This window comes from Silurus meridionalis, chromosome 10, assembly GCF_014805685.1.
Source record: "Silurus meridionalis isolate SWU-2019-XX chromosome 10, ASM1480568v1, whole genome shotgun sequence".
Lineage (NCBI taxonomy): Eukaryota > Metazoa > Chordata > Actinopteri > Siluriformes > Siluridae > Silurus > Silurus meridionalis.
In genome coordinates, this window is record NC_060893.1 from 12,592,723 (window position 1) to 12,610,149 (window position 17,427).

The 17,427-nt window shown below is 38.4% G+C and overlaps 1 protein-coding gene across 2 annotated transcripts in view; it reads right to left on the bottom strand.

Annotated features, from left to right (window-relative positions):
• The window catches only part of ldlrad3 (low density lipoprotein receptor class A domain containing 3), a 77,839-nt gene that overhangs the window by 19,587 nt on the left and 40,825 nt on the right, over window positions 1–17,427 (bottom strand). The window contains exons 3-4 of one of the 2 annotated variants that reach the window (XM_046860290.1): window positions 12,372–12,497; window positions 9,123–9,254 (exon numbers count right to left, since the gene is read on the bottom strand). In XM_046860290.1, the coding sequence (XP_046716246.1) occupies window positions 9,123–9,254; window positions 12,372–12,497 (258 nt within the window). Of the gene's footprint in view, window positions 1–9,122; window positions 9,258–12,371; window positions 12,498–17,427 lie in introns of both variants that reach the window. The other variant, XM_046860289.1, reaches the window with a different exon arrangement.

Here is a 17,427-nt window from a genome sequence, read left to right on the forward strand (position 1 = left end):
TACAATACTACAGAACAACAATACTATAGAAATGAGTACAGCCTAAGTGATAACAGCTGTAGGTCATGTAACCAAGCAAAGCCACATGTCATTTTTTTTATCATGTTCATGTTTTTGTCTGCTTGACAGGACCATACAGATTTGTGTATCTTGTATTAAAGTAGCTAAAATTTGGTGCTTTCAGTACAATTCTCTAATACTGACCACATGTCCATACCATCTCAATCTCGCCTCCCTCACCTTGCATGTAGGACGTTTTGGAGACAAGGTGAGGGAGGTGAGATTGAGATGGTTTGGACATGTTCAGAGGAGAAACATGGGGTATATTGGTAGAAGAATGTTGAGGATGGAGCCACCAGGATGGAGGATAAGAGGAAGACCATGGAGGCGGTTTGTGGATGTGGTGAGGGAAGACATGCAGGTAGTTGGGTTGAAAGAGGCAGATGTAGAGGACAGGGGGGTATGGAGATGGATGATCTGCTGTGGTGACCCCTAATGGGAGAAGCCGAAAGAAGAAGAAAAAGGATGTTCAACATGGCACCTCATGGCAAAGAACTCTCTGAGGATTTGAGAATTAGAATTGGTGCTCTCCACAAAGATGGCTGAGGCTATAAGAAGATCAGTAACACTCTAAAACTGAGTAACAGCACAGTGGTCAGAATCATACAGAGGTTTTCCAAGATGGGTTCCACTTGGAACAAACTTCGCAAGGGTCCATCAAAGAAGTCGAGTCCTTGTGCTGTAGATCAGGTGCAGAAGCTGGCTTCAAAAAACAGAGTTCCAGGAGAGGAAGCTTCGCTTGTCACACACTGCAAAATGTCTGTTTGCATGAATGTCGTCCCAGAAGGAAACCTCTTCTGAAACTGGCTCACAAGAAAACACTCGAACAGTTTGCTGAAAGCACGAATTACTGGAACCATGTCCTGTGGTCTGATAAGACCAAGATAAACTTGTTTGGCTCACATGGTGTCCAGCACGTGTGGTGAGGCCCTGGTGAGGATTTCCAAGAAAAATGTGCCTTGCCAACAGTCAAGCATGGTGGTGGTAGCATCATGGTCTGTAGCTGCAAGAGTACTGCTGGAACTGGGGAGCTGTAGTTCATTGAAGGAAACATGGATTCCAACATGTACTGTGACATTCTAAAGCAGAACATGAGCAGTTTTCAACCTAATAACGACCTAAAACACACCACCAAAATGACGACTGCCTTGCTGAGGAAGCTGAAGGTGATTTAGTACGTCTCCATCCCTAAACCCTATTGAGCACCTGTGGGGTATCCTGAAGCTTCAAGTGTTTAACCATCCAGCATCCAGTGGAAGAGGATCCCGGCAACAGCCTATGTAGCTGGCGAGTTCCATGCCCAAGAGGATTGAAGCAGTGCTATATAGCAATGGTGCTCACACAAAATGTTGACACTCTGGACACAGTTTTCACATGTTCACTTAGGGTGTAGGTGTATGAATACACATTTTTCCTAACCATTCTCGGGTGCAAATTAGACTGCCTCTGTACAGAACATGGTACTCACAGTGTGTGGATATTTTTTAGAATTTTTTCTGCCTTTTACATAATACCTGGACTTCTGTCAAATCTCTAACTTTCTGTAGGTGTTGAACTGCTCTTGTTGACAATGCCCTTTTGCAGTTTAATGCAACATGTCAGTCTGTTGTCAGTGGAGTCCAGAAAGGACACAATTACCTCCCAGACAGTCTCTCAGCAGTCTGCGCTACACTGATACTGATTAAAAACAACAAAATATGTGCAGCACCCATCACATCTGAAATATGCTTTGACAGCTCAGAACACTCTGCTGATTTGCAGACATATTCAAGATGCCTTAAATGAGGCTCTTTGGACCCAGTGGACAGACGTGCAACAGCTACACAGTGTGGATCAACGATATGAGGCAATGTTGTATATGTAAAGGAAATTGATGATCAAAATGAATTTGCCATCAGGTTGTGACAGGCTGTCTGCGGGCCTTTTAAAATTCTGATTCAAATGCAATTAAAACAAAAGAGGAAGTGAGGATATGCCAAACCGAGTACCATGTATTTACAAAAGAATGATTGAGCACAATTATCATGACAGTAATGAAAACCTTGACAACTTCTAGTCTTTGAGAGTTTTTAGTGTTTCATGATCTTCATTTCAAGTAAAGATGGACTGTCTTTTTCAAAACAACCAAGAATCTAAAGCACGTTAAGAAGGCAAGAAATGTCCCAAATTACCTCCTGACAAGACACACCTATGAATTATGAATGAAAACCATTCCAATCTGATGAGAGAATGCCATAGGTTTACCAAGCTGTCATCAAGGCTAAATGTACCTACTTCAGACAATCTAAAATATAAAACATATTCTGGGTTATTAAAGTCTTTTTTGTTTACTAGATAATTCCAGAAGTGTTCTTTCATAGTTTGGATGTCTTCAGTATAATTAACAATGTTAAGGGGAAAAAGAAAATCACTGAAAGAGGTGTGTCCGGACATTTGACTGGTAATGTACATTATACATTAGATGGACAAAAGTTTACAAACACCTGACAAGATTAATCGAATTCCACATTTCGTCTCTACTTTTATTGTCTGTATTTCAATATTACAACATAAACCAACTACAGGCCTACCAGCTGCTATATTAGTTTGGCAGCAACATTACTAATAAATAATAATACACTACATAAACAGGTGTTCGTTGGGAGTGATGAAGATGGACAGGATTAGAAATGAGTTTATTAGAGCGCATGTGGGAAGTTTTGGAGACAAAATGAGGGAGGCGAGATTGAGATGTTTTGGACATGTGCACGATCCGCTGTGGCGACCCCTAATGGGAGAAGCTGAAGGAAGAAGAAGAAGAAGAAAAAGAAGACACTACATGAACAAAGGGGATAATGGACTTTTCCAGCCATGTTTATTTTTTTTGACCAAACTGTTACCACACAATTGTATAGAATGTCTTTGGATCTTGTAGCATAAAATTGTCCCTTCACTTGAACTAGGAGACACAATCGTGATCCAGCATGACAATGCCCCTGTGTACAAAGCCAACTCCATGAAGATATGATTTACATGCGGTGCCGTCGATGTTCCAAATAATCCCAAGGGGTTATGGTTAGGGTTAATAATGTCTAATAGGGATAAGGTCAGAGCTCTATAGCAAGATCTTTCACTCTAACCCATGTAACTCACATGTTCATGCAGCTGGCTTTGTACACAGGAGCATTGGCATGCTGGACCACATTTGTGTCTCCAAAAAAAACGTTGCAGAAAAAGTAAATTATCCCTTTTGTTCATTTAGTGTATTATTATTTATTAGTAATGTTACTGCCAAACTAAAACAGCAGCTGGTAGGCCTGTAGTTGGTTTATGTTGTAATTTTGAAATACAGACAATGGAACATTTTGCAGGGTCATATTTTATCTGAGCTGTTACTTTTTGAACAAAAACCTATTTAATGCTCATTTTGACACATTTTGATGTAGTGCAGCGCCACAGCTGTGTCACTTTCAAAATGATGCTGTGTTCATCAAGATAGCCCTTTACACCAGTCACACACGCATCAAGCAAATATTTTTACATTTTTTTTAAGCATGAAATATTTATACTATAAAGTGCTGCCTAGGACAAGAACTCAGCAGTTTGTGCTTGTACGTGCCGAGTCACTTCTGCTGAAAAAACAGTTAAAAATGGCATATTGGCTACGATGTGATGTGCTTTTTGTGCTTGGTATAAAATGGGATTTATCTTATGATGAAACACGAAAGATATCTGAACTGTTGCTCTTGGTAACGATAGAGACACTTCTGGAAATGTGGAGAAAAAAAAATGCTATTTAATTTTAGAAAATCTAAAGACATTGAAAGGACTTGTAGACATTCTCTTTTGATATTAAAATGTATATTTGATTATGTACAAAATATTTTCTCATTAAATTAAAGGCTTTTTAATCTCATTTTACTCTTTTTGCTTTTTTCTCTGCCATTTCTCATTTTTGACTTTCTGTTGAATGTGAATGACTGGTGGTGGACAAACAGTAAAAAAAAATAAAATACACATACAGAAATGAATTGTTTTCAATAAATTGTATATTGTCTATTGTAATAATTGTGTTAAAATATCATATACCTTCCTGATGAGAGTGCACTGTGGTATAATGTTATATAAAAATTTACATAATGCTTTCTCAGATTCTTTCTGAGATTTCGTATAAATCTATTTCTAGTAACATTCGTATGTAAAACGATATTCATTTTAAATGCTGTGAGTAAATTCGGCATCAAATACGATATATTTTCTAAGCAGAAGTGTTTGTAGAGAGCTTTCTGGCTCACAGAGAGCAGAATGGGAGGCAGACAATAGATTATTTGCCACAGTCTTTCAGTACACTTTTCAGTGACTTGCTTCAGGAACACACACATGCACACACAGCTCTTTGTGTTCATCTCACTGTCTTCCTCCAGCTTCTGTATCTTTTTCCCCCCTCTATTCTTCTCACTAAAACAGAGAACACTCATTAGACAAAAACCATCATAAGGTTTGTCCTGAATACCACTCGTCTCCTTCATCTCCACCCCCCTTCACAAACCAGTGCTTGATCAAGCCCCTGCTGCCATAATGATGTTAGTCATATAGCAGTGATGTCAGTACGCTCATTGGTTTGAGACATAAATTACCCTAATTTCTCATCCTGCACACTTATTTTTATATTCATCAACATTTGAAACATTTGTGTAGTTAAAATTCACTTAAATATACAAAAACAAACCACTGGTCATACTGAACTTTTTATCTTTTCAAGTGAATTTGTACTGCTAGTTACATTTCCATTCAGCTCTTGTCATTTTTATCCTTCCTTCCTATAAAAGCTGGACAAAAATGATTTGCCCAAAAACTGAACCTGTCCTGGTGACTGAACATGTAGTTCAACAAGACTATTCACCCGAGAGAGCTGGTGCTGTTTCTCTGCACATGTGTGAGCTCTGCTTTCAGATGCGAATTTAAATCCACTCCACCGCCCACAGCTAAATGCATGCAGTTGAGATGCTCACTTCCTCTGCAACTACTTCCTAACTGCTTTCGCTACTTCCTGAGTTGCAGCTGAGTCATTCTTTCATCCTAATATTCTAATCGTATGGTTTCTTTTCCCCCTCCTCACAGAGGCTTCTCTGCTCCCATTTCATATAACTCTTCTTAGTTAGCTACAATATGATACTCGTATCAATATTTTCCTCGACTATTTCCTTCGGCGGCATCATTCACAACAATCCCGCTACAACACTGCTTTTCCTCTAGGTAAATACATTTAGTGTTGTTTACACACTACTGTTTGCTGTTCTGTAAGAACTCTGTTCCAAAGGATCCATTAGCAAACAGATAAATAAATGAGACCCAGGCTGGTAAGCTAACAGTCACTGAGGCAGAGCCAAACAATAAATCAGCCAAACCAGAAAAAGAAAGAGAGAGAGAGAGAGAGAGAGAGAGAGAGAGAGAGAGAGAGAGAGAGAGAGAGAGAGAGAGACAACCGTTAGCAAACTTCATTTGTTTGTTCTCTTTATTTTTTCCTTATAATAGATACACAGAAATGATCTTGTGCTGTGCTGACCAACAGAGGGAGACTCTGTGATAGAGAGAACAAGAGAGAGAGAGAGAGAGAGAGAGAGAGAGAGAGAGAGAGAGAGAGAGAGAGAGAGAGAAGGATAGGCTCAGGTGCATTAGACGGGAAGGTATAGGTCTTATCTGTCACCTGCAGCTCTCTTCTTATTAGCGGAAGGCATGCTAGAAGCTCAAAGCTCAAGAAAAGCTGGCGTTTCATTACGGCAAGTCTGCCGAGCAGAGAGTATGTGTTTGTATGTGTGTGTGTGTGTGTGTGTGCACACTTTTTGGGATGTCTTCAGAGCAAAGCACAAAAAATTGTGCCCAAGAATGAGATAGACAGTGACTAAGAGAGAGAGAGAGAGAGAGAGAGAGAGAGAGAGAGAGAGAGAGAGGAAGAGAGAGAATGTTTACTGATGTCCTTGATGTGCGCTAAAGACCACATCTGTGCTTAGTTTCCAAAATGTGCCGAGTAGTGGGTATGAAAATATCTGTAATCATACACAAATGATTACCAAAAAAAAAAAATCAAGTAATGATATATAACCATGTAAAAAAAACTCTGAATGAAGGCCATGTATTATTTTTATACATAGATATTCTGAAACCCTTAGTTTAAATCACACACTGTCACTTTCATCCATACCTCTCACATCCTGTCCACAACAATGTGCTTCATTTAGATCAAGAAAACGAATGCCCAACTTTCCATCAGTGCAATGAAAAGAGCTGAAGCTGCATTTACAAAATTGCAGCCCAGTTCTTTTATTATTATTAATTCTATATAAACACTATGAACAAATACAACTTGCACAGTAATGGCAAGTTTGTAGAAATATAGTTTAGTCCATTTAACTACACACAGAGCATTGTGTTTCCCCACGGACCATTATTACTGACGCACCATCTGATAAACTCTTTAGCACTCTGAACAGGTTAACACAGAGGACGCTGCACAATGAAAAATGAAGAAACGGGGGAAAAAAAACAGCGAGGGGTGAGGAGAAGATTTAGCCAAAGAAAACAACAAAGTTTGGGATCATTTTAAACTAATACATAAAGAAAACACAGTGCAGTTTTTAGTAATTTAAAATAGATTTGTATATATATATATATATATATATATATATATATATATATATATATATATATATATATATATATATATATATACACACACACACACACACACACACACACACACACACACACACACACACACACACACACACACACACACACACACACACACACACAGGCGATCAAAATTAGAGAACAATTTATAAACAATTGAACATTCTGAAATAATGTCATCTTCACTGCTCAACATTTGAAGGAGTTTTTGTCCTGTCTATTCCATGCTACCAGAACACCTTTTCCACAAAATAACTAAGGCATTTAAAAACATTATTTTGCAGAAAACACACTGATCAAAATTAGAGAACACTTTCAGATACCTCCCAGTTATTAGTGTTAATCTGGAACCTGGTGCTAATTTTCCTTGATTATCTGTCAACCCCTATTTAACTGGCAGCCTAACTTCCAGTTTCACTGACTCTGCAAGATGGTGGGCCGTTCTAAAGTGACAAAGACTCCGGCAGCAGGTTGTCCAGATGAAGGACAAAGGGACGACCCTATCATCCATAGCAAGACAAGTTGGTCGTTCCAAATCTGTGATTTCAAGAATACTGAATCTTTACAATATCAAAAACTCATTCAAGTCCGCTAAGAAGGCTGGTCGTCCACGGAAGACAAATACAAGAGAGGACAGGACACTGCGGAAGATCTCAATGGGCACTCGTTTCCACACTGCAGCTGGAATTGCTCACCAGTTCACCGCTGAACAGGGTAAGGATCTGCCTCGTCATACAGTGTCTCGACGTTTAAGAGCATTTGGACTGAAAGCCCACTCTGCAGTGACCAAACCTCTCATTAGCAGAAAGAATCAAAAGGCTAGACTAAGCTTTGCTGAGGAGCATGTTGTGTGGACAGAGGAGAACTGGTCCAAAGTTCACTTCAGTAATAAAAGCAAGTTTAATTTATTTGGGTCCGATGGGAAACATTATGTTCGTCGACAAACTGGAGAAAGACTGAACCCAAAGTGTGTAAAGAAGTCAGTGAAAAGTGGAGGAGGAAGTGTCATGGTTTGGGGCATGTTTTCTGCAGCAGGAGTTGGGCCTCTTATACAGCTACATGGCAGAGTGAATGCAAATGTTTATCAGCACCTTCTTCAACAACATATGGTTCCTTCCCTGCGTTCATTACCCAATCAGCCCACAGTGTTCATGCAGGACAACGCTCCATGCCACACAGCAAAATGGGTAAAGCAGTTCCTTGAAACTGAAAACATTGAAATAATGACATGGCCTGCCCAGAGTCCTGATCTCAACCCAATAGAGAACCTCTGGAAAATCCTTGGGGACAAAGTTATGGCCAAGAAACTCACTACAGTCACTGAACTGTGGAGGAGACTGGAAGAAGAGTGGACCAAAATCACACCAGAGCAGTGTGAGAAACTAGTGCTGTCCTGTGGCTGCAGATGTGCTGAAGTCATTTAGAGCAGAGGCCTGTACACTTCCTACTAATTGCTGACTGAAAATGTAGTTGTAATCTTTTTCCATGCTACAGTCATTGTTGTTCTCTTATTTTGATCAGTGTGTTTTCTGCAAAATAATGTTGTTTTTTTTAATGCTTTAGTAAATTTGTGGAAAAGGTGTTCTGGTAGCATGGTATAGACAGGACAAAAACTCCTTCAACTGTTGAACACTGAAGATGAAATTATTTTAGAATTGTTCAATTGTTTATAAATTGTTCTCTAATTTTTATGTGTATATATATATTTTATGTATGCATACATACATTTTGATGTAATATGGCAATTAATGCACTAAACAGGTTTAGTTTTCACAGATATTCTTGTATGCAATATCAGCAATAAAACTGTACTTTAAAAAAAGATTTTAAAAAAGGGAAACAAATTACTTGTTCATTTTATAGTTATTTGCTCTAGCATATTTATTATTGCTCTTTACTAAAGAAAAACTGCTTCTTATCCGATTAGTCGAATAATCGATGGAATAGTCGGTAGAATACTACAATAATCGATAGCTGCAGCCAACGTAAACATAACGTCCTTGTTATATCAGTGGATTCCTGAGAAGTTTATGCTGCACTTACTTTCACAAAATAAAAATAAAACTAAGACGACACATAAAACAAACACACTTTCTTTCTTTTTTACACTTCTAGAACACAGCTGGTGTGAATTGAAACAGTTGTTAAAACTAAATTGGAACTGCTGTATTTGACACATAGAACATTGCCTTATAAAAGCAACTGATGTGAATGGGAGGTGTTACTGTATAGAAATCAGTACAGAAGTGAGTCAAGCAAAGAAAAAATGTAATTTTGTAGTTTTAATAAACTACATCTTTCATGAATAAACATCATACATATAAATATATTGTTTAGGGGTTTCAGTGGGGTAGTGACTGTATGTTTATGTGTGTGTGTGAGATATCAGTTACCTGCTGTGGAAAGGCAGTTCTCTTCATCACTGTTGTCCTGGCAGTTGTCTTGCCCATTACAGAGGAAACTTCGATCCACACATTGGCCATTCCTGCAGTGAAAGCGAGCCGCTGAGCACACCAAAGGATTACCTGCTGCAGAGAGAGCGAGCAGAGACACAGAGCAGAGCAAACTTTAATATGGATCTTTAATGACAGAAGGTCATTGTCTTAACAGCCGTCATTAGCACTGTGGCAGAGAGCAACAAATGTAGGGTATGACCTGTGCTAACTGCAGTCCCTCTGTGTACAGACACACAATGATCTGTCATTGATTTCACAGCATTATATTGCCTTCTCATCCACCACTCATACAGCTTATTAAAGCCACGGAGGCCACCAAAGCCATGGAAAACTCTTGGGTCTGATTGGCTCACTAGCTGGCTGGCTTTAACTTCAAAGCAGATCCAGTGTACATGAAATCATGCTATTGATCGATTGCTTGAATGTAACCACACATGTAGCATAAATAACAAAAAGCAGGAGTGATTTAAACAAGTGGGAATGATTCCCACTCATGTTTACAAAACTCCACCCCCATGATAGATGGGGGACTGTCTAACATGTCTAAAATGAAAACGACTGACAGAAAGCGCATGCAAACAAAAACAAGCGTTCTGAACCCGGAAAAGAATTTACCTGAAGAGCTTTCACTGCATAATAACAGCAACTGTAACAAAATTAGCAACCAATTTTGCTAAGGCCAGTCAACCCGTCATTTTTCTCCTGTTCTGCTCATCCTTAAAGTTATTTGTACAAGTAAAGAATAAATCATTTGCATTTAAATATCTAACAAATGCTTCAATTTAATGATTATATTTTCTTGTTCCGTAGCTGATTTGTATGCACCCATCATACAGAAGCCACATTGCCTTATCTTGGGTACCATAAGAAAAAGACTCTACCGGTTCATACACAGCATCTGAGACGTCCATAATTTATTTATATCTCCATATACATTGACATATTCCAATTATTTTTACCTTGTCTCATAATTCTCAAACACTCCTCTTGTGCCACACATTGGGACATTATCGGTTGAACAGTGACAGCCAGGGTTCTTTAAATGCCAGTTTAATTTTAATCAACTGGAAATCAACATTAACTATCAAACACGAATGACCTAAAAAAAAAAAGCTGTGAAACAAACAAGCAAAAATAAATTCTTAGATGCAATATTACATGCAAACAAATCCAGTGCAGTCTCTGCTCTTCTAGTTTAAAAGAGGTAAATCGAGGCAGAATTATCTGGAGGACAGATCGAGGCAATCATACTGCAGAGCGTTCTGCCTGCTTCTAGCACAGTTCGGTTTAACAGGTTAGATTAGATCTGAGCATACATGATGCCCTGCAGGCTACACCCAACAGCTCTGCCTGCATGATGGGATTTGCTTTATTAAAATCACACAGCCTGAGAATTTAGTCTGCGCCTTCAGGATGCCAGGCTGGAGGAGAGAAAGAAGAAAAAAATCCAAAACTATGAATTAGAGTTGAATGAGTGTACTTTGATGCACTGTGACAAATTTTCAAGCATCAAATGTTCTTTCCATTTAATTAGCAAGGCACCTTGTGAGAGTACAAGTTATTGGAAAAAGATGTAAATTTCACCAATTGCCAAGCGTAGTCATTTTATTGCAGCTAAAATTAGACGCCGTATTCACACTCGGTAACAGAAACGATCCGCCAATCAATTATAGTGATATACCCTAGGTGCTTCTGGAAACATTCACGCATTTCTACCTTGAAGACTTTAGGGAACGTGGAGCAAGAGAATATAATCGACTAACACAACGACTACTCACTGCTGTTGGGACGTCAATTATCAGGGCAGTGGAAAACCGAAGCAGGAAAAATATTATAAAATATTTTCATCAATAGATGAAGCCAATTCTACTGTCAACTACACAAATCTACGCCGAGAAATGCTTCGTATTTGCTGGATGTCGAGAGGTTAAAGTTAGGGTCGGGCCAGGGTTATTTCCTCCCACCTGTTTTGTCTTTTTAATACCAGTTTAGTTTTGCTGATTATTACTTGTCAGCTGATTCTCCCCAAGACATTGAATGCAAACCTCCACATCTTTTCTTACTGTTGTTCATGCAGAGTCTCAGGGCAGCGCCACATACTCTGAGGAAAGTGCTACTTCTCAGACCGACTAATGTTTGAACTGACAGGTGAGAAAAGTATGACATCCCTTCCACACTGAGGTAATGGCCAATTTTTCTGCTTTGGTCTCTGGCTTTGGATTTTGTGATGTTCAGACAATTCAGAGTCTAGCTAAATAAAAGTTTAAAACATCTCTTACACCATGGCAACAACAGTTCATTCTGTTATGACAAGACACTGGGCACCAATGGAGCGAGATACACGTCACTGCCCAGTCTTGCTCAATACTATGTGCTAGTACACAGTCAGAACAAAGGCTATGTTCCATAGTGATTTTTGGATACTACCAAGAACAGAGATGAACATGACATAGAAAGCACCAGATGCTGTAGTAGATACTCCATACTCAATACCCTTATTAAGCACTAAGTACACGGTCATGCTGGAACAGGTTTCAAGTCAAGAAAAAATGGAATGTTACCACAACCAAAGACACCATCCACAGTACAATCGTGTGCCTCCAACTTTATTCTAACAGTTTGGGGAAGAAACACATATGACTGGAAAAGTCAGGTATCCCAGAACTTTTGTTCATAACTTAATAGTAATTCTGCTGCTGAACTGAAATAGCAGCTGGTAGGCCTGAAGTTGGTTTATATTTTGATTTTGAAATACAGACAACAGAACATTTTGCAGAAACTTTACTCTATAAAAAAAAGCTGGTTTTGACACCAGATGCTGTACAGCTGCGTCACTCTCGATACGCTGTTGTGTTTGAGACTTTAACACCAGTTACACTAGTATAGGTAACTATTGTTTCAAAATTACTTTTGAATTAGTTTTTTTGGAATTAGCTTAAAATAAGAAGCTGTGCAACCTCTATCCAGCACTGTCTAACATGAACAGGGTCTAAAACCTTCAATACAGAGCTGGAAATACTGTACAGAAGCCTGAAACTGCTTAGGCTGATCTGTGAACTAGGTTTGTTCTGTCATTTCAGGAAAGAAAAAGGATTTTTAGAGCCATTAGTGTGGCTCTGCTTAAGACTGACAGACCTGCAGGATTGGCACAAGCAGCGGTTTCTCACTCCTCACTCAGATACTCACTGCAGTTGTTCTCGTCGCTGCCATCGGGACAGTCACGGAAGCCGTTGCAGCGGAAGCGGCCGATGATGCAGTGGACACCGTTAGCGCAGCCAAAGAATGTGGGGGCGCATTTCGACTTCACCTTTGCTGTAAAAGAGAATAAGATGAGAGGAAAGGTGAACATGGTAACGCAGAATCTCTCAGTAACCTCTATATGCAAAGACACTTCAGACACTGGTTTGTGATTTTCTGTGCCTTCACTCCGAGTCTCTAAACCTAAAAAAATAACCATTTAAAAAACTGAAACAACTTTTTGTTTGAATTTCCATTCACTTTAAACTTTAAAGCAAAACACAGCAACACTTTTGCTTGTTCTTCAGGTTTAAAACACCGTCCTGTGATGTATTTATGAAAAACATGTCTCACATTCCATTCTTGGGCTTTTTAAAAGTTTGCTCTCAACCAGTCAGCAATGTTACGAGTACCACAAGCTTCAGTTCAGGAGTTCTCGATGTGCAGAACTTAAATCAACTCTGGTTCCACTTTAAAGTTCTTGTACTGCCAAACAGATCCACAAATAAATGACACAATATGGCCAACAAAATAATAAATTAAACGCCATCATCATCTGTGCTCAGTTAGGAGGTTGTCAAAAAAAAAAAAAAAAAGCTGTAAGGAATTTACAGTGCTTTTGTGCTGCCATGCGCCAATGAGATAAAAATGGGGCCTCAGTCTGAGAATAAAAGTGGCTGGATTTATGACTTGGCTCCTGATTATGCAAGCAAAGCATATTGTCTCACCGAATTTGATCGGCTGCAGGTCGATAAGTAAGACAGATTTGTGTCAGTTTAGCGACTGGTAGATAAGTCTCCGATGAAGAAAGGAGTACACAGGGCATAGCAGGAAGCCACTAAAGATTCCCACTGATATTGATATCATCAAAGCAAATCGATTAAATGTCCACATACCCCCAGTTAATAAACCTGATTTTAATTATGGGCTGTTTTACTTCATTATGTAAATGCAACAGCAGATCCAATGAGCTCTTTTATATGCTTTACATAAAAAAATTAATAAAAAATCAAAATAGAAAAACGGCTGCTTGACAATTTCTTCAGCTTTGACGGAAGATTCAGTAAAATGAAGCATGTTATCCTCTGCTTTGGCAGCAAAAGTGTACCTAAGTTAGTCATTCCCATGAAAGTGCTGTATCAGACATGTGTGGACATATATTCTCTGTTCCTGTCTCTGCAGCCTTTGCGGTACACAAAGACATCATCCTGGAAGGTCTCAGAGAGACGGAAAAACAGTGGTAATGACAAATGGCCGAGTCAGCAGAAAGGTCAAATTGTGAGTTATACGCAATTCGCGTGCAGGGCCAAAAGAAAAAGAGTTTACCTCTCAAACAAATGCTACCTTTTCCCTCATTTCTCAGAAAGTACAAGGAAGAAAGAATGAGGGCAAAGGGGTGTCCAACACACAAATCTAAAAAGAAACAGATATTGAAATCCCTTTACAGTGAATGCTTTTTTTAAATGGCACTCTCTAAACTAAAAAAAAAGGAAGAGAGAGAAAAGACTAAACAAAGAAAACATAAGCATCTATAAGCCATTCCTTGGCTCATACATGCAGTATGCAGTCAGTTTATACAAATATTTGGGGATTTTTGTTTCCTTAGAAAATAGTGTACGCACTTTCAAATCACGTAATGTGGTTAAATGAAAATGAGTGGCTTGACGAAACAAAAGCAAAGAAAAAAAAACCCATATTTATGTCTGATTGTAAATTAGTAATATCACCAGGCACAAAAGGGATAAAGCAAAGTAATTTTCCCTGTCTTTCACTCCCTCCCTTTTCTTTGTGCTCTACTTCAAAATTAACAGCAGTGGTAATGACACACTGCGGCTGCTGTGCCCAAACCCTTTTTGTTTCTGCTTTAATACTTTTCTTTTTTGCGCCTCGAACACATCTGAAATTGAATTAAAGAGAAGCAGTAAAAGGTTGGAGGATGGGTCAGGCCTGAGCCAGTGCATAGCAACAATGTTACAATGTTCGTGCTTTTTTCTTCTCTTTGTCGGCTTCATTCGGAGCCTCTGCATCAGCAGCCGTGTGTGCAGGCACATGAGCTGTGGCCATTCTCACGCCGCCTCAAAACTAAAACTCTTGGCCAAAAAAATAAAAAATAATACAATAAAAAAAGATAAATTCAATTGAAATCAGTTCTTAGCAATTTAATAACCTCAACACACCTTTAAAACACACAAGTGATTCTTTTAGACTTAAATTTGGTTTACAGGTAGAATATTCATGGACATTATTATCCCTTGCTGAGGAATTTCAGACCACACACCCTCCTGCCTCATCTCCACTACCCCTTTTGTTTAACTCTTTTCATTCTGGGCCAAATCTTCCTTCCTCCTCTCCATCTGCTGAGCTGAGGGGTTGTTTACAGAAACTCCAGCCTCTGTATCCAGATTTAGTTACAGTTTATCCTCTGTGCTAATGGTTACAGGGTTATAGTGCAGGCACACTAAATCCATATGGTACGCCCAAGCCGAGACAAAAGCTGTGGAGAGAAACACACACACACACACACACACACACACACACACACACACACACACACACACACACACACTCTAAAAATCATACAAAGCTGCTACAGATTCAACAATCCCACTACCATGCCTCTGCCGAATTCCCTATCAATTCTGATTGGTCAGAAAGTGTTATATAATTTTCTATAGCAGACGCCATGGTCATAGTGTCATCTGTAATGCAAATGCAATGTTACATTATTACACTCATTTTAATACTATTGTTTTTATAACAACAGCTTATACACTGACGTCTATGGTGAAGCTCCATATAACCAAATGCACATAACTGCAACCCGACACCAACCTTTCAGCTTCAGTCACTTGCTGTGCAATGCATTTTAATAACCATTCCATAGAAATACTACAAGCAGTTCTTTTTGAGATATCCCATTAATGACAATCACCACCCATTGGTTTAATTTGTCCATTAATTGCCAATACCAGCGTTCCCCGTTGTTTTATTCTTTATATAATATTTTACATTTTTGTGCAAAATTAAATTGCTACAGTCTGGAAAGTGCAGACTACAGCCACAAAACATTACACAATATAACTTCACGGGGTATTTAAAATTTTGACCTGTCCGAAGAAAATGACATTACATTTGAGTTACATTTATGACATTATCCAGAACTAATTATAATTATCTTACAATAATGAGCAGTTGAGGGTTAAAGGCTTTGCTCAAGAGCCCAGCAGTGGCACACACACACACACACACACACACACACACACACACACACAGATACAGTAAACCCCCACTTTACTGCGGTTCGAATCTCGTGCCCCAGTTGATCACGGAATTGCATTTGCCACATAACTAATTTATTTGGCTGATTTTTCCGGTCTCTCGTGGATAGCACGATAGGCCAAAAAAAAAAAACTTATAGGGAATTGTTTTTATGGAGTTTTATGTTGAAATAATTAAATTTATTAATAAAAATAGAATTATTCATTATAAAATGAAGTAAAAGTATACCTAAAATACTGTACAGCGGATACTGTACATTCACTCAAGAGACAAACATGGTGTTGTTTATACAAAATCTTGGTTCGGGATGCTGCAAATATTATACATAGTTAATTGTTTTTTATGCTGTTTTATAATTAATGGCTTAAACAATAAAAAGAAAAGCATTTTTGGGGTGGTGTCCGTTTATCGTGGTTTATTGTTGATAAACAAGTTATATACTTTAATGTTGCTGTACCCTTGTTGTACTGTTAAAATCTGTCCTGCATCTAAAATATGAATAGAATGTACCTTTGAAAATGTAAATTATAAACAGCTTTAAAAATACACTACATACATATCACACATGCAAAAGATCCAAAAACTTGTACCACTTTAGTGACAAGCAAGTGTACTATTAAGTGTCCTTTTTCCCAGACTGTAACATTCTTTATCACATGAGAACTGCACATCACACATTAACGTCCTTTAATTTTTACCCTTGTGCCTTAGTGTTTTGTCCAGAGAATAAGTGATCCACCTACTGTAAGAATGCTCTGATTTTACCCGTTAAAATAAATCTGAAAAACTCTTACTCAGCATGCATAAGCAAATCCCTGTGGCATTCACACACACTTGTTTGCCTTGTCAAGGTCTCTCTTTGAGATCAGTCACATAGTCCATACAGATTTCCTAAAGCACTTCTGTATTTTTCAGCCCATACATGCTCCACTATAATACAGATCAACAGTTGAGCTCAATATTCATCTCATATCTCTGGTGTAAACAGAAGAGCAGGAAGATGATGAAGAACATTAGGTGCTGCATACAGCTGAAACAGTTATCATGCCTTTGTAAGTGATTTGTCAGATATTGTATTATGTGTCAAGCTTGATTTTTTTAATGCAGATTTCCCCGTGTGCATCTCAAAACAGCGAATTCACCATGCTGCAATTTGTCAGCTAAGTGTAATGTAATGATTGGAAACTGATAATCATTTAATACTTTATAAAATACTAAAAAAACTACAAAAACAAATTTTAAGTCTAACATTACAGTCAACTGCATTGAGAGAACATATTGTATTAGAGGCTTTGCAGGAGCATGATGCACACAGGGAAAATAAACCTATAATGAAACTATAAAATGTTTCGACTTCTTACTAAATTTTTATGGAGGAACAAATATTTTTAATTAAAATGTCTCAACATGCAGCAACTTTCGCATTAATATTATGCCTGCATTCAGCACAAGAATGTATCATGAGAGGTTGTGTGATATTAGAACGCTGCTACACTGACTCTTAGAACTGCAAGGTAACATCATCCTGCACTTCCAGTTCTTCTGGATGGTCCCATGCTAAATGCACTTTCTAAACATCCAAAGATCCATCTTTGATTTAGTGGGGAATCTCACCTGCATACTGTAGATGGCAGCTGTAATGCTAGATTCTTTTTATAGATTAAAATATATAATACAATATTGTGGATATTTATTATTTAATAATGGTTTAATAATAGTGTCGAAG